Here is a 20,297-nt window from a genome sequence, read left to right as displayed (position 1 = left end):
ACTCATGGAATTAAGCGATCTTGTCACCTCAACCTCTGGAGTAACTGGGACAACAGGCATGCACCACCATGCTTGGCTAATTTTTTAATTTTTTGTAGAGACAGGGTCTTGCTGTGTGACCCAAGCTGGTCGTGAACTCCTGGGCTCAAGCAATTATCTTTCCTCACCTCCCAAAGTAGTGGAATTACACGTGTGAACCACTGTGCCCAGCTACAACCATTACTTTCTATTTAGCTCCTGGACTGATGGAAGCTAGGGCACTGCTAAGGCTATCAGTGGTGATCCTTACATGATAATTTGGAGAACCTGAATTATATTAATGCTGTCACTTATGGTGTGTTCACTATGCTAGGTTCTTTACATACCTATAGTCTATAATGTTGGTATTACTATCCCTATTTCATAGATAAGGATACTGAAATTTAGAGAAGTTAAGAAGTGTGCCCAAGTGGTAGAATTGGGGTTGAAAGCAGGCTATCTGCCACCATGGCCTGCCTGAGCTTTTCACCATCAGGACATACTGCTTGATACTGTGAAAGTATCCAGTATGTGCTTTTCTTTTTTCTTTCCTTCTTTCCTTCTTTTTTTTTTTTTTTTTAAAGGTTTGACATGCACAGACTATAACCCTAAACCTGGCCAGTTTTTTGTCAACGCATGACATTTGGGCATGGGGTTGGGTAGGGGCAGGCAGTACAACAGAGAGTTCAAATGGATTGACTTTATTTCCAAAACCAGTCCTTGGGGAAAGATTTCAAGGCATGTCCTACTGAAAGTCAGCATGCAGAGACTGTCATTCCTAGAACAGGGCTGACCCAAAGAACAACAGAGCTGCAAGCAATCTTCACACCAACCCTATGACGTAGGTATCATTATCCCCCATTTTACAGATGAAGAAACTGAGGTTAAGCAATTTGTCCACCCTACTGCTGGTGAATGACCAAGCCAAGGCTTGCACATACTGGTTCCCTTGCCTGCATTCCTTTTTAGCCATACTCCACTCTTACCTTGGTGGACCAAGATCCATGATGGACATGTTATTATATTAACAAGAAAACAAACTCTTGAATTTGGGCCTCTGATGATAGCGACACAGTGCATGCACTAGGGTGTTTGGAGACAAGAGAAAAGCCAGTCCCTGCGAACAAGCTTCCAGGTGTTTGCTAACGTTGAGGTGTACAGTCTTGGTCAATCATCAATCCAGTAACACACTGCCCAGTTAAAGCACTGCCGAACAGAACAGGAAGCAAAAAGCGTGTCCGCAGGCTGCATTTAGAGCGGCCCTGGCCTGGGTGAGGCAGCCTGCCTCTTAAAAGGAGTGGCAGAGCTCAACAGGAAACCCCAAGGACCTTCAAGCAATAAGAGCTGAGACCTGGAAGGTTTTTCCACACTGAGAAGTCAAGACCTCTTCCATAAGGCCCCCTTCTCCATTGAAGCCTGGGTAATCCTTAACCATAACTTGTTCGGGACACTCTTGAGAAGACAGAAAGACTTGTCTGTGCCTCTCACAGGTAACTGACACAAGTGATTCTTCATATGGAGAAGAATCTTTCTTAAGGGATAGGTGGGAGTAGGAGAAGGGGGCTGCAAAATGCCTAGGAGTGCCCTTTCATTTTTGTTTTCAGAGACCACGACCAGGGCGAGCAGCTCAGGTCCTCTGAAACCAGAATTGGCCGGGTCAGTGTTCCCCTCAGAAACCACACTTTGTTTTTCCTCCAGGGAGCCAGGGACTCAGTCACCTGTGACCCACCGTTTCTGTGTTGCCTACACAGCACACACGTCAAGATCTAAAATGGCCTCTGCACCCTGTTGCCCTCACCCATCCTGGCCCCGACTCTGGGAATGTGTGTAGCTCCACCTTCAGCATGAAAGTCAGGAACCTGCGGCTCCTCCCTCCCCTGAAAAACAGAGCATGACCCAAAGAATAGAGCTTTTCATTCTGTACCCTTGCCGTGTTGCAATGTTCCTGTTCTCCCATAAGCCACTCTCCTGCACTTGTGTTGCTACAGGATCAGAACCTAATCCTAATTAGAACCTAGTTTTATTAATTTTATTATTATTATTAATTATTGTTTTTTGAGACACCCGAGTCACACTCTGTTGCCCAGGCTGGAGTGCAGTGGCGTGAACTCGGCTCACTGCAACCTCTGCCTCCCAGGCTCAAGTGAGCTTCCCACCTCAGCCTCCTGAGTAGCTGGGATTACAGGTGCATGCCACCACGCCCGGCTAATTTTTGTATTTTTTTTTTTTTTTAGAGATGACGTTTCACCATGTTGTCCAGGCTGGTCTCAAACTTTCTGGCCTCAAGTGATCCACCTGCCTCAGCCTCCCCAAGTGCTGGAATTACAGGTGTGAGCCACTGCACCTGGCCTAGAATCTAGTTTGATGTAGAAAATTCAAATTCAAATTATCCATTCTTCACCAAGTGTGCTGAACTTGCATCTGGATGTGGGGCTGTGGTTACAGACATAGAAAACTTCATTTAATGAGAATGATATTGACATTAACACAACAACAACAACAATACTGCAGTTGATTGACTATTTCCCATGGCAAACACTGCAGAGTATTTCTCGTATGTTATCACGCTCATGCCCCTGCCGAGCCTACTGGTACCACCCCTATTTTATAGATGAGGAAAAGAGATCATAAGTAATCGAGTAACCTGTTCAGGCTGCACAGTTATTAAGAGCTGGAGCTGAGATTTGAACCTGGGCAATTGTAACTTCAAAGCTGGTGTTTCTCCCTCCCTAAGCGACACCCCAGCGCATCTACCATTTGTACTGTGATCTTCACTGTCATGGCATCCCATGTCTTTGGCCGTTCCAGTTCAAGAAGCTTCTCCCCATCGCCTCCTATCCACTACATCCTGACTTGCTAATGACTCTCCTTGTGAGTACCAAGGGGATGGTAAGGAGGAAGAGGGGGCTTGTGTCAAAGTGAGGTGCTCTTTAAGTTAAAAAATTGGCTTTGGAGGCCTTGGGGGAGGGATGAATGAACATTTTATCAACACAAATGTCATTGGCAAGCCCTGAAACAAACAGTGTCCCACCGGGCTTGCTCCTTTATGAGGCATTCAATCAATAAAATGAGAGCAGAACTCTGTCAGATTTATTGGCTGGGTTCAAACCGAACACCTCTTCTACCCGCCGAAGGCTAGGTCACCAGCACTACCTCTCCTTTCCAACTCCGGACAGCCCTCATTTTCCCCTGCGGGGCTACAATGGTTCATTGTTTTGAGGCAGGCCTTGTGAGAAGTTGTGTTTGTTTTGCCTCTTATCTTATCAGCTCCAGAGCTACAATGGCCCAGGTGTACTCACCATTTTACCATCAGGTGAGAGGAGATTGTGGCCTGGGTCCAGGCTGGCTGGGGAGACTTGCTGTAAAACCGACTGGCTGGTCACCATGGCGCTGTTGCCATGGTGACTGATTGTTGAGGAGGAAGTGACCTCATTGTTTCCCTGCTGGCTGTAGCGCACTCCTGCAAAACAACACAAACCCAATAGGGAACATTAGTGCCACCAGGGCCCTGGAACAATGACTCGGCACCCCCTGTTTTCAGAAAATAAAGTTGCCTTCTCCTCCCCTGTCCACCCACAAGAAATATCGGCTGTTTTTCTCCAGGGTAAATATGGCATGTTCTTTATTTAATTCTAGAATATAAGCTCCATGAGGGCAGGGCATTTTTATCTCTTTTGTTTTGTTCACTGATGTATCCCCAGTGCCTTGGCACTGACTAGCCACTCAGTAAACTTCTGATGAATAAATGAATGACTGGATGGATTCTGTTTGTTATTGCTTCCTCAAAGTTCTTTTAGGATACTCTTACTGGCTGGAGTATTTCTTTTATTCTTTAAAACACCTTCTAGAAATGTTTGTTTCCCTGGCATCTCTTGTGGCGCTGCAAAGAATAAGTGGACCCATGTGACAAAGAAGAAGCCCTTGTCCAGTGACCCTTGAAAGAGCCATAGCTTAGGCGTTGGTCTCTGTGTGTCACCTTTGTGGCCAGGCCCAAGAGGTCAGGGGCACGGACACAGGCAGAGCAGGACAGGGATGAAGCTGCATCTAGGGGCTAGGCTGCAGAACTCACATTCCTTTGGTGGGGTCCCATTTGGCTGCCTTCCAGGGCACAGGGAAAGGTGCGTCTGCCGGGAGGTGGGGCAGACAGCACACACAGGCAGATGTGGATGCTTAGTAAACCACTGGAGTTTGCTCTGCAAGGGAAGGGTAGAACCAAACATGTTTACAGCCTCACTGCTCTGACCCTCCCTCTTGCTCGGGAACCAAAATGGAGGTCTGCTCTCAGGAAAGAAAAGTACTGGACAGAGATCAGGCAACTGAAGGAAGCCAAAAGAATGCCAAGAACCTGGGTCCACTTTGCAGATGGAAGTCCTGCTTGATGTGCCCATGAAACAGTCAAGGACAAGGTTGGGGTTACATGGGACATCTCACCCTAAGTTCAGTGCTTAGAAAGACAGTGTTCTTGTTTTTTGCTTTGGATTTGACAAAAAGGTTTGGAGGACCCTGTCCTGCAGAGACCAAATACTCTAGGCATGGAATCATCTGGAGAAGTGGACCAACTCTTTGGCTGCACGTCTTCCTATGCCCAGTTTCCCAAGATGAACCATCCCTGTATACTGATTCTGTTGGTTCTCTTTCATCCACTCACCCCCTGCCTTAGTTAGAGCCCCACCTTCCAGAGGAGGCTACAAAGTTCCCCCAGGGGCCAGGCACACTGTCATAATCAGTGTCATAATCTGCCTCTAATTCACTAAGATGAGGCCGGGCGCGGTGGCTCAAGCCTGTAATCCCAGCACTTTGGGAGGCCGAGACGGGCGGATCATGAGGTCAGGAGATCGAGACCATCCTGGCTAATACGGTGAAACCCCGTCTCTACTAAAAAATACAAAAAACTAGCCGGGCGACGAGGCGGGCGCCTGTAGTCCCAGCTACTCGGGAGGCTGAGACAGGAGAATGGCGTGAACCCAGGAGGCGGAGATTGCAGTGAGCTGAGAGCCGGCCACTGCACTCCAGCCTGGGCGGCAGAGCAAGACTCCGTCTCAAAAATAAATAAATAAATAAATTCACTAAGATGAAGCTTACCAAGATGAGACTAGATGAGCCCCAAGCCAGTTTTCCTTGGATCTTCCTAAGGACATTACCCAAGGCTGATATGACCTAGAGCTTAAGAGGGCTGGGGAAAAAAAGAAAACAAATGCTAAAGCTGGGTTCTAGCCTTCAAGAGCAACTTGTCTGAGTATGTAGTGGCTTGATGCTTGCTCTCTGAGCTTTTCTATTGGCCATTTTCCCCATTCTTTGAATCAAGGAGCTGCTAGTGGGGGTGGTGGTGACAGTGAGATGGCGCTGGAATTGGTGTATTGGTTTAAGGCACTACATTTTTGAGGAAGAACAGAAATCATGAAGTTAAAAGGAGGAAGAGCGTCCAGCTCCCCAAGTCAACAGCCCGTGCCCAGTACCCTGTCCTCCTGTGCATCTATTTGCAGCCCCCACGTCTCCTGTTTGCCATCGATGCCATCCCATTGGATTAAATGAGGCCTTCTTTCTTCACTCACATTTGCCACCCAGTTCCCAGCAGGATGCTGCCAACAGTTCAAAGTGTTGTCACAGATAAGAAGAAAGAGATTTGAACGTTATGAGCTCTGAAGGCAGAGCTAGGTCCAATGGAAAAGAGGAAGGCAGATTTCAAATAAATAAAAGGAAGAATTTCTATCAAGGAGGGGCAGTGGGAAGACTATGGACTCTGCAGCTAAACCAACTCGGGTTCAAATTCTGACGCTGCTCTTAATAGATCTGTGATCATGGGAAAATTACTTTCCCTCTCTGTGCCTTTGTTTCCTCTAGAAAAACGGAGAGAATGCATCCTCAATGGGGCTCTTTTTGGATTAGAGGTAACATCTATACGGTTTCTTGCAAAATGCCATATAAATGGCAACTATGGGTGGGGATGCTATGGGGAGGAAGCTGGTATAGGAATGGACCCCAAGATATTTGCCTTAAGGTCCCAGAATTCCGGATGGCTTAGGACAGATTCTAAACACTGAATGGAATTATCTTCCGTAGAGAAGAGTTTCCAAAGAATCCTACCCTGGCAGACCCACTGATGCTTTGCCCTGGAAGCAACTTAGGAGGGAGGTCTGGCCGCTGCCCTCTTGCTCTGTTCTTTTGGAGGAACTGGACTTCACCCTGTTTTCCTCCTGCTTTCTCTGACTCCCTAACCAGCTATTTACCTCCCCGAGAGGCTCTGCTCCTGAGAGAGTGGTGATAACGCTGGGAGTCAGGTGTGTTTTCACCTCCCAGCCTGTCCCCATCATCGATTCAGTCTCAAGTCAAACAGTCTCTGGATTTAGCCTATTTAATTTGGCTGACGGAAAAGGGCCAGCCCTCTGATGATCAAATATGGGTCACAGGGAGGCTTCTCCCCTACCAAAGGCTACGCAATTATTTATTTAAAAATAATTAACCAAGGATTTCCGCAGGAAACAAAAGGCTTCTTTACAAGGGAGCATGTCAGGAGAGACTCAAGGGCCATTTGTTAGAGTCTAGGCAGCATATTCCAAGGCTGTTGTGGTTTTCACACTTTGTTTTCTCCCCAACAAAACTTTAATATAAGAAATATAACGATGGAGCTGCTCTGTTAAAAGACAGATGAGCCTAGACCTCTGAACATTCCTTTAAAAGCCTCTGGTTAAGTGATAGAGGTCTGGCTGGGAATTGGGGGATCCCTGTTTTAATCTCAGCTCTGCTGTCAATTTCTTGGGTGAGCACCAGCTTCCTTGTCTATAAGCCAGAGGACTGCCCACCGTGGGGAGGGGGCCATTGTCACAGCAGTATGATGGGAGCCAGGCACAAGGCTGCTCATCAGCTCCAGATCCACCTGCAGCTGTTCCCACGATGCTCCTCTCACCAAGAATGTGGCAATCACTGGCCCCTGAGAGGGTGGCTGTAATCAGCCAGCCATCTTATGGGGGGAGGGGGTGGGGGTGCATCACAAGGTATACACCAAAAATAGGTGCTCTTGTTAGAGGAAGGAGAGGCCAGTCCTCCTGTATTTCAAAAACTCAGAAGAGCACTTGAAGTGAGAACAAAAATAAGTGCAAAGTGTGTAGGCTCTGGAGCCAGGTGACCTGGGTTTAAATCTTGGCTCTACCCTGTAAGACCTGTGTGACCTTGGAAAGTTACTTAACCCCCCTGAGCTTCAGTTCCTTATTGTTAACAATACCCATCCGTCAGGTCATTGCGAAGAGAACGGAATGAGTTAATGGATGTCCAAGTACCCAGACCATGCTGGGCATGTAACAGTTGCTGAAAACACGTCAATTCCTCCTACTTTGGGAGTGTCTTTGTTTTAAAAGATATTTTTAGGAAGGCTGAGGTCATGCCACTTTATTGAGCACCTACCATGTGCCAGGCACTGTGCTAGGGAGCATTAAGAAATGGAATGGCATCTTCCCTTCTTCCTTCACCAATGCAAGTTCTTAAAGTGAACATATGACAAGGGCTCTGGTTTAATATTCATTAACCAAAGATGCCAGGTTAATAGCCACAGAGGACCCACAGGAGAAATGACAATGGCAGATGGTAGCCATTCGCCTTCCACTTACTTCCCAGCTCAAGCCACTAGTTGGCCCCGTCCCCAGTGTTGGCTCTGCAAACCACAGCAAGTGTGTCAAGCAGCAAAAGCCATCCAAGGTGGAGTTGAGACAACCCTGAGGCCCTGGTGAGTAGATCGTCTACTTTCCCCTGTTCCTAGGCATGAGCATCATGGGTATTGAGTTATTCCTGGATTCCCAACAGCATATGGGACAGACGCAGATCATTTGGTTTCTATCCGATAGACTGGTCAGAAGTGCCAAAGGCACGGCAGAGGTGCATGGTTCCAAGAAGCCAGCATCCTTGCCCTGCCTTCCTGTGCGAGCACCATCTCCAAGTTGCCTTTCACACTGATGCAGCCTGGGATTTCTTTCTAAAACAAAGTCACACCATGCCTCTGCCCTGCTTGGAAATGCCTGATGGCTCCTCACTGCTTTCCAGAAAAGCCCCAACACCTGAGACTGGCAGAACTGGGCCTTCATGATTCATCTGTTTTATTTGCACTATCTCTCACCACAACCTTAACGCATTTCTCAAATGGCCTGACCATCTCCTGCCTCTGCACCTTTGCTGTTCCCTCTGCCTGGAAAGCATCTCATGTCACATGTTGCCCCCTTGTGAAGGTCTTCTTGATTCATCCTGGGAGATGGCCACTCCATCCTTTGTATTTTACATGCACTAGACAGAGGCTTACGGCAGGAGTCAGTCACCCTGCATGCATGCTGATGATATGTTTACTTTTCTCTGCCTCTTAAAGAAAGAGATGAGTTTTTACTTGTCACATCCTCACAGCCTAGCAGACTGCCTGGTACTGTGAATATTTATTGACCGAAGGAACGAAACCCCAGCAGCTTTGAGCACCCATGCCCCAGACAAAGAGCATCACATCTAGCAGAAGGAGAAAATACAGTCAGTTCTGTATTTATTGTAGTGAAAGTGTAAATCTGTTCCAATTCTATTGACATATTAGGGGATAATTTGAGTATAATGTCAATTTCACATTTGCAAAACACTTAGTGAATTCAGAAAGCTGCATCCAGCCGAATGGAACCACATAGGAGAATACTAACAATGCTCCTGTGTGTACATATGCACACCTCAAACATCCTCCAAACACCTCAGTCCACTGTGTGCGCTGGTGAGACACATCCATGCAATATGGAGTCACATCTTTTCCTTCCCATTTCACTTAACCCTTTCTCCACTGATTCACAGTAACACACAACCCACAGCCCTTCTGATGCCCACTTCCCTAGGCAAACTTGCCATATTTATTGTTGTACAGCATTTATATATTTCTTAACTATTTAACGGGTATAAAACTCTGATAATCTTTTTATTGGATTCTTATCTTTTAAAAATGTGTTGGCCAGGCACGGTGGCTCACGCCTGTAATCCCAGCACTTTGGGAGGCCGAGGTGGGTGGATCACTTAAGGTCAGGAGTTCGAGACCAGCCTGGCCAACGTGGTGAAACCCTATCTCTACTAAAAACACAAAATTTAGCTGGGCATGGTGGTATGTGCATTAGCTGGGCATAGTGGTGTAATCCCAGCTACTCAGGAAGTTAAGGCAGGAAAATTGCTTGAACCTGGGAGGCGGAAGTTGCAGTGAGCTATCGCGCCACTGCACTCCAGCCTGGGTGACCAGAGCAAGACTCCATCTCAAAGCAAAAAATGTGTCGCTGAGGAAGTTTTCAAGTGTTGTGCTTTTTAAAAATTTTATTTCAGAGACAGAATCTCATTCTGTCACCTAATCTGGAATACAGTGGCATAATCTCAGCTCACGGCAACCTTCACCTCCTGGGCTCAAATGATTCTCCTGCCTCAGCCTTCTAAGTAGCTGGGACTACAGGTGCCCACCACCATGCTCAGCTAAATTTTTGTATTTTTGGTAGAGACAGGGTTTCACCGTGTTGGCCAGGCTGGTCTCAAACTCTTGACCTCAAGTGATCCACCCACCTCAGTCTCCCAAAGTGCTGGGATTGCAGGCATGAGCCACCGCGCCCGGCCTCAAGGGTTGTGCTTTTAATCCTGTTTTTCCCACAAGCCCTGTGGTTCTTACCACATGGCTTAGCAAACTATGGTGATTTTTAGGCTGCGTATGTCAGGTTATATAGAACCTACTGTGCCTGTGTGTTCAAAGACAAACATGGCTGCCTTACAGGAGGACCCCAGAGAGGCACTGCTTAGGATGCCATTCACCAGAGATACTCTGCAGAAACCTGTGCTTCAGGGGCTTAGAGCTACAGCTCACAGAGCCCCTGGAGATTTAATTCCGCTCTAAGAGCTTCAAAAAACAGCTGAGACCCCAATTCCACGATTCCAGAGATCAGCTGGGCACCAGGCTCCAGACACTTTAAACTAACAATCTCTCTCTCTCTCTCTGCCTTAACTCTCTGGTGATTCTGGGTCAGTTAACTTCTGGGCCTTGGCATTTTTGTCTGTGAAAGGGGCATGCAGATATTCCTTCTTCACAACCCAGAATCATTAATGAATAAAATAATGTCAGAGATGCACTGGTTCTGCTGTGTGAACAGAAGAGCAATGTCAACCAGGAAAACAGGACCAGAATTGCTCTTTCAGTAAGAAGAAATGAGGAAAGTGGGGATTCCTGGGCAATGTGGGCTCAGCTTGCCCCTGATGTGGCCTTTGGCGCTGAAGCCTGGGGGTTCCTTTCGCTGAGGTCTGTGAGCTGCACCCAGAATCTGGTGGGATGCCGTTCACCCTTGACATTTCAGAGCCAACCTCCCATCCCTGATAATGCAGGAATGTTCCTCTGGCTGGTGGACCTCTGCCAGCGTGAGTGAGCGTCCCAGCCACCAACAGAGTAAACATTACTCAACTGGCTGGGGCTCTGTCACACACATTCTTCCCCTGTGTTTCTAACCTCATGCAGAGTACAACCCAACCCTGTTGGGTCTAGAAACTGGGAATTTAAACTCAGGCAGGAGAGAACATGCGAAGGAGAAAGTTCTTCCAAAAGGAAATAACTATGTTCATTGTTCATAAATTATGAGTAGACAGAGTCATCTTTTCTATGAAGCCAAATCATTATGTTGGAGAGAGGACAGGGAGAGACTGGGCCAGGCTTGATGGACCCAGTACTGTGTCCTGATAACTCTACCTTCTCCCTAAACACATTACTTTTCTTAAGGACAGAGGCGCCGGGCGCGGTGGCTCAAGCCTGTAATCCCAGCACTTTGGGCGGCCGAGACGGGCGGATCATGAGGTCAGGAGATCAAGACCATCCTGGCTAACATGGTGAAACCCCGTCTCTACTAAAAATACAAAAAACTAGCCAGGCGACCTGGCGGGCGCCTGTAGTCCCAGCTACTCGGGAGGCTGAGGCAGGAGAATGGCGTGAACCCGGGAGGCGGAGCTTGCAGTGAGCTGAGATCCGGCCACTGCACTCCAGCCTGGGCGACAGAGCGAGACTCCGTCTCAAAAAAAAAAAAAAAAAAAAAGGACAGAGGCAGAGAGACAAATGATTCCATCTGGTGAACTTCTGAGAGGCCCATTTGGAAGAAAAGAATGTGAACAATTCCCTGGCTTGAAACTGAGAACTCCAGAAATGAAAGCTTTCAAATGAGTTAGCATTGCTGCCTCAGTGTCCTTGTTTGTAGCACAGGACTTTTGCTAGTTCTTATTAATACTTCCTCCTCTGCGAGAATAAAGATTCATGTTTGCAAAGAGTTTAGAAGATTAAAAATCTGCAAGTGTGGAAGAAAAAGCTGATGCAAGATGAAAGCAATTTAAATGCTGGGCTGGTTTCAATTCCAGATCCTTTCTACCTAACATGACTTAGTTAGGAGCTCAATTCATAAGAGGAGAAATACAGACAGGCCTGTGGGGACAGTAAACATTCTTGACTCAAGGAGTAAAAGTTGAGTGATACTTAAGGGAAGCCCACAAACTGGTTTTCTTATGTAAAAAAAAATCAAAGCAAATGTAACCAAGAAAAGAAAAAAAATCTTTCATCAAAAGCACCTTGGCTGAGAACAGAAGCTAATGTGCATGGTGCACTTGAAAAAATTGCACATGCGGGGAGGTAGAAGAGCAACAGAAACTCCGTGTGTCCTCCCCCACAAGGTCTACCTGTGCCACCACGCCTCATCCTTACCAGAGTGGCACTTTCTGCAGGCAAACATCAGGTGGTTTGCAACGAATAGTTCAGCCTGAAGATTGCTGCTGTAGGCAAAAGGAACCAGCCTGGCACTTAAGAACTTGGGCAGTCCTCATATCTGAGAGTATGTTACACCCGTCTGCTTCTCAATGTGTCACAGGCACCCATTTGACAGAGTGGAAAACTGAGGTTCAGAGAGGACAAGGTTGTTTGCACCGCTCCTTGCTAGGGAGTCTCCCAGCAAGTCAGTGGTATTCCAAAGCTGACCCTTCTCCCTCTTTCCCATAAGCCCCAAATGGGCTCCAGATATGTAGAGCCTCCCCATCATGACCCACTAATAGCTTGAAATGATTTTGCAGGTTTGTTTACTTGTTCCTTGGCTGCATTCCTCACTAGAATGTAAGCCCCATGAGGGCAGGACTTTGTCTGTATTCTCCATTTTCTTCTTGGTCATGCTAGGCATTCATTAAACATTTGCTGAAGGAGTAAATGATGAATGAATAACCTACGCTTAAACTCTGATGACTCCACATCACTTTCCCCTTTAGACTGTTGAGTTGAGTGATGGTGAAGTGACCGGAGTATATCCATTTATCCTCTAAATCTCCCCGTTTTTCTTTTCTTTTTTGAGGCAAGCTCTAGCTCTGTCACCCAGGCTGGAGTGCGGTGGCGTAATCACAGCTCACTGCTGCCTTGACCTCCTGGGCTCAAGGAATCCTTCCACCTCAGCCCCCCAAATAGTTGAGACTACAGGTGCATGCCACCATGCTTGGCTAATTTATTATTATTACTATTGTTATTATTTTGTAGAGATGGGGGGTCTGTGTTGCCCAGGGTGGTCTCAAACTCCTGGACTCAAGTAGTCCTTCTGCTTTGGCCTCCCTCTCCCTGTTTTTCTGTGGGCAAGGAGAGGCAAGCATTCTTTTTAAGGAGGAAGAAAGGGGAGTAAGAGAAAAGGAGAGAGAGATTAAAATATAATCAAAATTGAAGAAACAGTATTGATAGACTTGGGCAGTTTCACATTTGAAGAACTGAGTTTGGGGGCCACTGGGCTGATTTGGGTATAAGGAGAAGAGTCAATTAATGGGATTTTACTGTGGCAACATGAATAACTTAAATGCCCCTTTCTCCAAAGAAACTAGGGTAAAACTAAGAAGGGTTAATGGTGGACATCGTTAGGCTTAAAGGCTGTGGGGACAGACAGTGCTCTTCTGCAGTCTGGCTCCTGGGGTCTGGTGTTTTCTGAGCAGCTGCCTTTGCAGGCAGAGATAATATGGCTGCAACAAAGGCCTCTAGGCCTGGCCGACAAGGAGAATGGCGATAATCCCAGTGGGTCTGCGCAAAGGGAGAAAGGCTATAAAGCCATCAGCAGACTGAGCCACTGGGTGTCCACACAAAAGTAAGGTCCTATAAACAGACATCTGTATTGTGACTGAAGGGCTAATAAAATTGCCTGAGAAAAGAGAGGTTTTCCACCACAGCCTATACATAAGAAAGACCCTACTGGGAGATGATACCCAGGGAGAAGATCCTTTGAGGCCTGGTAAGTGTCAGAGCTGCCTTGTGATAGGGATTTGCCTGGCCAGATCCCAACCTCTTCATCATTGTCACAGAGGGCATCTCCATCAGTATCATTATCATCATCATCATCATCACCATCATCATGACAGATAGCTACTGATCACTGGCAGGCCCAGGGAGGTTCATCCCAAGCAACACCAGGTGTTGGGCACTGAGCTAGGAGCACCAGGCAAATGCTCAGGGAGCACCACCAGAGACCTGATGGCTGCCCAGAGCAGGGCAGTTTTGTTTCTGTCTCTCCAGATAATTGATTTGCAGTAGCCCAGTCCCTTTTCTAGACCTCACTTTGCTCAATGGAAACACAAGAGGAGAAGTTCTTGCTTTTTTCTTGCCCTGGGGATCCTGGTAAGAGATTTTAAAAGGAATGAAAGTAGTAGAACATTAAGCTAACTAGCAGAACTAAATTAAAGGAGTAGACTAGTTTACCAGTAGAATATTAGGGAGAAAGTCATGATATGTTCTTTGAAAACTTTCTGGTAACATTAAATGTTGACATTAATTTGTGAACTGTATACTTAAGCAGTGTTAATAGGGGTGAAGCTGGGTGACATTGTTTCTAGAGAAGAGAAATATTCCTCTCTCTCTCTCTATATATATATATATATAGAGAGAGAGAGAGAGAGAGAGAGAGCGCACATATATGCTATATAAAACAAAACTAATCCTATGCTCAGTTTAATTCTTAAACTGAATACCAAATTTATAAAACAGGGGCTTCCTGCATATGCTTTGACAGGAAGCCCTCTATAATAGATATCTTTGTTTCACAAGTATATGGAGTGTCTACCGTGTGCCAGGCATAGGGCTATGGGCTGAAGACACAATGGTGAAGAAATCCAGCTCAGGCTTAGATGTTGGTACAGCCCACAATTCTACCATTCAGAATACATACATAGAGAGCAAGGTGTTCAGAGACTTCAGGGACCTTCTTCTTCATGGTGAGATTAAAGTTTACAAGTAGGGATGCAAACCCTCTAGTTCCCCTGGCTGTAGGGTTGTAGATAACGAGGAAGAAAGGCCGCTCATTTCTGTCTCTATCCATAAAACACCTTGAGAGAAATTAAGCACTTGTGTGCCCATCGTGCAAACTGATGTTACACAAATATGAGATGTTGTTTAAGTGTTTTCCACCCTTGTTGAACAAGAACTCACTTAGGCTTCACTGCCAACCCAGTCCAATGGGTGCCAAGCAGGAAGAAGCACCCTGCAGTGGACAGGGCCAGAAGGCATGGGCATGCCAGCTGCTATTCAGAGGCCCTGAAAGTGTTAACCTCTAGCAGTTATAGGTGTCTCGTTTATACCCATTATAAATCTGTTTATTGTGACTGGCCCCACCCCATCTGCTGGCGTTGTAAAGCTCTAATGATCCCTAATAAAGGTGGAAGGCTTCTAACAGCACACAGTTCCTGAAATGGGGAAGGAGCGAGGGAGTGAGGGAGAGAAGGAGAGAGAGACAGATGATGAGTTTCACAATAAAATACCACAATGGCAAGCCTCCCTCTGCACTTTAAGCTGCGGAGTCCTGGGCCCCAAGACTGGATGCAACACGCAGTCTCCAAATAATAGCCTATCAGAGTGGAAAAGCCCTCATCCCACACCCTCATTTGCCAGAATTCCCAGGAAGTTAAATGATTCACCCAAGGTCACCCTTGCTTATTGGTGGCTCTGATCTCCTGAATCCTAGTCCAAGGCCTCTCACCCCGGCTGCTTCTCCTTTCCCATTTCTGCAAGGGGCCATGAGGATTACCTTCAACCCCTTCAGAATTCTCCTGCTCCATCGGGCCTAGTAATGTCAATCCTGACTATGCATCCAAATCTCTCTCTCTCTCTCTTTTTTTTTTTTAGAGACAGGGTCTCACTCTGTCACCCGGGCTGTAGTATAGTGGCACCAATGGGCACAAAGTACTTAATTTATCTCAAGGTGTTTTATAAATGGAGATAGAAATAAGCAGCCTGTTCTCCTTGTTGTCTACAATCCAACTGCCATAGCTCACTCCACCCAAACTCCTGGGCTCAAGTGATCCTCCTGCCTCAGCCTTCCAAGTAGCTGGGACTCTAGGCAAATCTCTTAGGGCTTTTGTCAAAAGTTCTTATGCCTGTGAACCCCTCATCTCTCAATGCTGATTCTAAAGGTGTGGGTGGGTGGAGGAAGTCATGTCTATTTTTTTTTTTTTTTTTTTTGAGACGGAGTCTCGCTCTGTCGCCCAGGCTGGAGTGCAGTGGCCGGATCTCAGCTCACTGCAAGCTCCGCCTCCCGGGTCCACGCCATTCTCCTGCCTCAGCCTCCCGAGTAGCTGGGACTACAGGCGCTGCCATCTCGCCCGGCTAATTTTTTGTATTTTTTAAGTGGAGACGGGGTTTCACTGTGTTAGCCAGGATGGTCTCGACCTCCTGACCTTGTGATCCGCCCACCTCGGCCTCCCAAAGTGCTGGGATTACAGGCTTGAGCCACCGCGCCCGGCCGTCATGTCTATTTTTAATGAGCTCCCTGGATGATTTTTATGTGGTCTGGAGAGAGATTTGAGAACCACTGATCTTGCCAATACTTAAGTTCATTGTTTCTGATGTTTCAAATGACAAGCAGGGTTCATGGAAAGGGAAATCCTTCCAGGGTGAAACTGCAAGGCAAAACCCTTGTCAAGAACCCAGGGAGAACCCAAGCTCTTCTGTTCTCTCAACACCTTCAAGTTTCTGAGTCAATTCAATAATACTGTAATGGCAGCTAACCTTCCTTGCCAGGCACTGTTCTTGGCACTGGGCGTGTCTGATCATATTTAAGCCTCACAGCACCCCTAAGGGGATAGGTATTGGGACAAAGAGGCTAATAACTTGAGGCCATACTGCCAGATAGTGACAGAACCACAACCCAAGCCAAGCCTGATTTGGGTGTTATGCTTGGCTACCCAGACACACACATCTGAATCCAGTCCTGAGAAGGGACTGGCCATAACGAGCTCACCTTGGCTCAGGTAGACTTTCCTTGGGAAAGTCTACATGCTAAAGACCATCTGCACAGTGTTTCTCCAACTTAGGAAGAACCTGCAGAGTACAAGTTCTGAGAAAACTGACTATTGACTTCTCAAAAGCATTGGAGGCATCGAGTCCCCCCCTTGCCAGTTGATTCCTCAGTGGCTGAATTCACACAAGTGTGCTATTGCGGAGGTTGTTGAAGTTAGAGCGTAGGGTAACGGGAAGGTACCTGAAGCAGAGGCATGCTCACAGGTTGAGGCAAGAGGTTTCCAGAAAATCAGCCCTTAGGAGCTTCCGAGGTTTCCCTTTGCTTCCCTCTCCTTCTTAATGCTCCTTCGCCTGAAGTTTGGGGGAACTTCCCTTCTAAGAACAGAGGCCATTAAGCTTCCCAGATGCAGCCTCCACTGGGAACATCCCACACCCCCTCTACCTGATAGGTTCCCAGGGCTAATTACTAATAAGCAATACACATGAGAGGGGTACTCACACCTCCTTTAATTAAAAAAGAAAAATGGCTGGGCATGATGGCTCATGCCTGTAATCCCAGCACTTTGGGAGGCTGAGGCGGGCGAATCACGAGGTCAGGAGATCGCAACTATCCTGGCTAACACGGTGAAACCCCATCTCTACTAAAAAAAGAAATACAAAAAATTAGCGTGGTGGCGGGCGCCTGCTATTCGGGAGGCTGAGGCAGGAGAATGGCATGAACCTGGGAGGCGGAGCTTGCAGTGAGCCGAGATCGTGCCTCTGCACTCCAGCCTGGGCAACAGAGTGAGACTCTGTCTCTCAAAAAAAGAAAGAAAAAGAAAAATGCCCTATTAGTTACAGGAAATTCATGGTCATCTCGACTACATAAGCATCATGAACTTGACCTCCTGCTACACGGTCATGACCCTCCCGTCTGCCCCCACCAATCCATGGTCTTCCCAGCTTCCCCAAACTGTTTCCTGAATTTGTACTAAATGACTTACAACACTCAATATGCCTTGTGGATGTCACAGAGAAGTCCTAGGAAGAGCGGGAGACTGCCTCATACCCAATGTGCTACAAGAAGCCAGCCTAAGTTTGCTGCAAACACCAAGATGAATATCTAGTTGGAGATACTCAAATTCTTTAAAAATCAAGATTGAATGAAACCTCCAAGAAGGACAAGGAAAGAGGGAAAAAACTAAAAAACCAAAAAACAAAGAACCCACAAGCCTCTGCAAGGAATGGTAACAGCTACTATTTATGAGAGCCTGTTCTGTCTGGAGTGTTTTACATATATATTATCTCATTTAATTCTTCCAGCATCTGCATGAGTGGATGTCTCCACACCTCAAGAGGCAAGCACAGAGATTCCAGAGACTTGCCCAGGGTCACACAGCAGTAAGTGGCCAAGTTAAGGTTGGAATCTGGGTGTAGCTCCATAGCCTGTAATTTTGTCGCTGTGCCGGCTGGATTTAAAAGAGCATTTCCCCATATTAGATGTCAAGGCTGGTGATGGTGAGGCAAATTACACAGGTTGGGGAGGCAAAGGGGAGTGAGTTGCTAATCCATCCCCAGTACTCAAAGTGTGTCCCAGACCATCCTCCTCAACAGCACCTGGGAACCTGTTGAAAACGCAGAAACTCGGGCCTCACCCCAGGCCTACAGAATGAGAATCTGTATCTTAACACTCCCCGCCCCAGGGAATTACCATGCACTTTAACATTTGAGAAGCTAAATTTGAGAACCTGAGAATTGGTTCTCAAATTTAGCTGCACATTGCTATCACTTAGAAAGTTCTAACTACTGATGTGTAGGCCCACTCCCCAGCAGTTCTGACAGGTCCAGCGTGCAGCTTGGACACTGGGATTTTTAGATACTCCCTCAGGTGATTCTGAAGTGTGGCCACGTTTGAGAACTATTGTCCTGCGGCGGGGTCAGCAAACTGGTCTGTTGACCAAAGCAGCCTGTCTTTGTATGACCCACCAGCTAAAAATGGGTTTCACATTTTTAAATAGTTGAGAAAAAATCCATTAAAGACTATAGGATGCTATGTGAAAATTATAAGAAATTTAAATTTCAGTCCCCATAAAGTCTGCTTGGAAGACAGCGATGTTCACTCACTTCCATGTCTATGGTGCTACAAAGGCACAGTTGAGTCAATTACAACTGAATAGTTTAAAATACTTAATATTTACTATCTGGCTCTTTACAGAAAAAGTTTGTCAATCCCTGTTCTAGAGTATTTATGAATAGCTAGGATAATAATCATGATTGACTGATTGATCTGACTTTATATGTGGGCTGAATTCCTTTTATATATGTAGTTTCTGTGTGTGTGTGTATATATATATAAAATACATATATATGCATGTATATTTCTCTCTCTCCTCTTCATTTGTGTTTGTACGTCCCCCTAAGAAACAGGTAGAGGCATAAGGCCAGATCTTGTTCCATTCCATTAAGCAGGTAGCTTCAAAGGCCCTTGCACAGACCTCTGCCTCTATCTGCACCATGGTGCTTAATTCTCTCCAAGTTCCTGTCACTTCCCATCAAACCTTCAACAGTTTCCAAGAGCACTTCTACTATGAGCTGCAGGCTAGGGCTATGTGCTTGCAGGCAGCTTCCTTCCTCCTCAGAGCTGACTGGAGGCGGCAAGGAGTCCTTGAATCATGTAAGGATCCTTCAGGGGGATTAGGCATGACCCTTAGGTGATAGAACTTCAGTATCTCCTGGCCCCTTTGTGCAAAGGCTTGGAGCCCCACCAGCCCAGCAGCCTGGTTTCTTTGTATGCAGACCAGGGCTGGTTCCCTATCAGGGGGAGGCTGACAGCAGAATACCCTGAAGGTTAGGCCTCTTAATCTCATTAATAGCCTGATTGTCTTCCCCAATCTAGTGGCAGCCAATGGGGTGGTACCCACAAGATAAAATGATCTTCAAATTCAAGAGATAAAATGGCACTCAGATAAAGTCCTTAAGACGGAGAACATTGGAGCCGCCCATGTCCACCACTAAACCTCAAGTCAGTAAGAATGTGCTTCCTACAATAGCAGACATTTCAAGGCAAGATTTGTCTCTCTTCTGAACTGAAATAATCTGCTACTTAGGGACAATGGGCCTTATTTACCATGAAGAACTTTGCTGCTGAGATGAATATTTTTACAACTGCCCTCATAAACCCCTCCCGCTGTCTGCTGCCCAGGGAGTGGGCGGAGCTCCCAGAGGTGAGCTGAGGTGCTTGCACTGTCTCAGAAGCCCCATTAAGTTGTTAAGGCATTTAGTAGCCCAGACGGTGCCGACTGCAAGGGCAGTTCAAATCCCCACACAGATGGGGATGGGGTCCTGAAACAGGGGGCTTTGATTTCTTGCCTGGGCAGGGCACAGAATCCACCTTGGTCAGGGGCAGTGGTTGGGGAGGAAGCAGTAAACTAGCCAGAATGGGAGACTCACACCCTCACCCCACCTCTTTGGCCGTGATCTCCCAAAGCCTCGGTGTCACTCAGAGGGGAACAGTAGGAATGTGGGAAAAGGAACTGCTGTGGGCTGTCTGTGTGTGTGTGTGTGTGCGCGCACGCGCGTGTGTGTGTTTCTCTCTCTCTCTCTCCTTCTCTGTGTTGGATTTTGTGCCTGAAAAGTTCTTAGCATCTGCATAAAGCAAAAAGAGATGGACAGTGTGCAACAGCTCAAAACCTCTCCCCACCACTTACTAAGAATATGAAGTTGGGCACATTCCTTCCATTCTAAGTAGTTCACTTCCCTTGACTGTAAAATGAAGATGACACTACAGATGGCTCCTACTCTGCAGGGTTGTTGTGCGGGTCACATAAGCTGATGCATGGAGGAACTCGGCCCAGGGCCTGGGACCAAGGAAGTAAGTGCTCCATCAACACTGGCCATTAGCATTCCTCTCGTTGAGTCACTACCTTGCCGCTGGAAACTTTGGAGATTTCCTCGGGTCCTGCAGAATTCAGTGCCGGAGAAAGCAACAGCACTTCACATAGGTACCCTGGCCCAGAGTTTGGCTTGTCTGAGACCCAGGGTTAGTTTC

At 46.9% G+C, this 20,297-nt stretch overlaps 1 protein-coding gene across 3 annotated transcripts in view; it reads right to left on the bottom strand.

The window, feature by feature from the left end:
• The window catches only part of HNF1B (HNF1 homeobox B), a 61,346-nt gene that overhangs the window by 22,207 nt on the left and 18,842 nt on the right, over positions 1-20,297 (bottom strand). For all 3 annotated transcript variants that reach the window (XM_010376855.2, XM_030924217.1, XM_010376856.2), the window contains exon 5: positions 3,318-3,478. In XM_010376855.2, coding sequence (XP_010375157.1) covers positions 3,318-3,478 — 161 coding nt within the window. The remainder of the gene's footprint in view (positions 1-3,317; positions 3,479-20,297) is intronic.

The sequence above is a fragment of the Rhinopithecus roxellana genome, chromosome 19 (assembly GCF_007565055.1).
Source record: "Rhinopithecus roxellana isolate Shanxi Qingling chromosome 19, ASM756505v1, whole genome shotgun sequence".
Lineage (NCBI taxonomy): Eukaryota > Metazoa > Chordata > Mammalia > Primates > Cercopithecidae > Rhinopithecus > Rhinopithecus roxellana.
The sequence above is the reverse complement of the archived record's forward strand: the minus strand, read 5'-3'. Positions and strand labels throughout refer to the sequence as shown.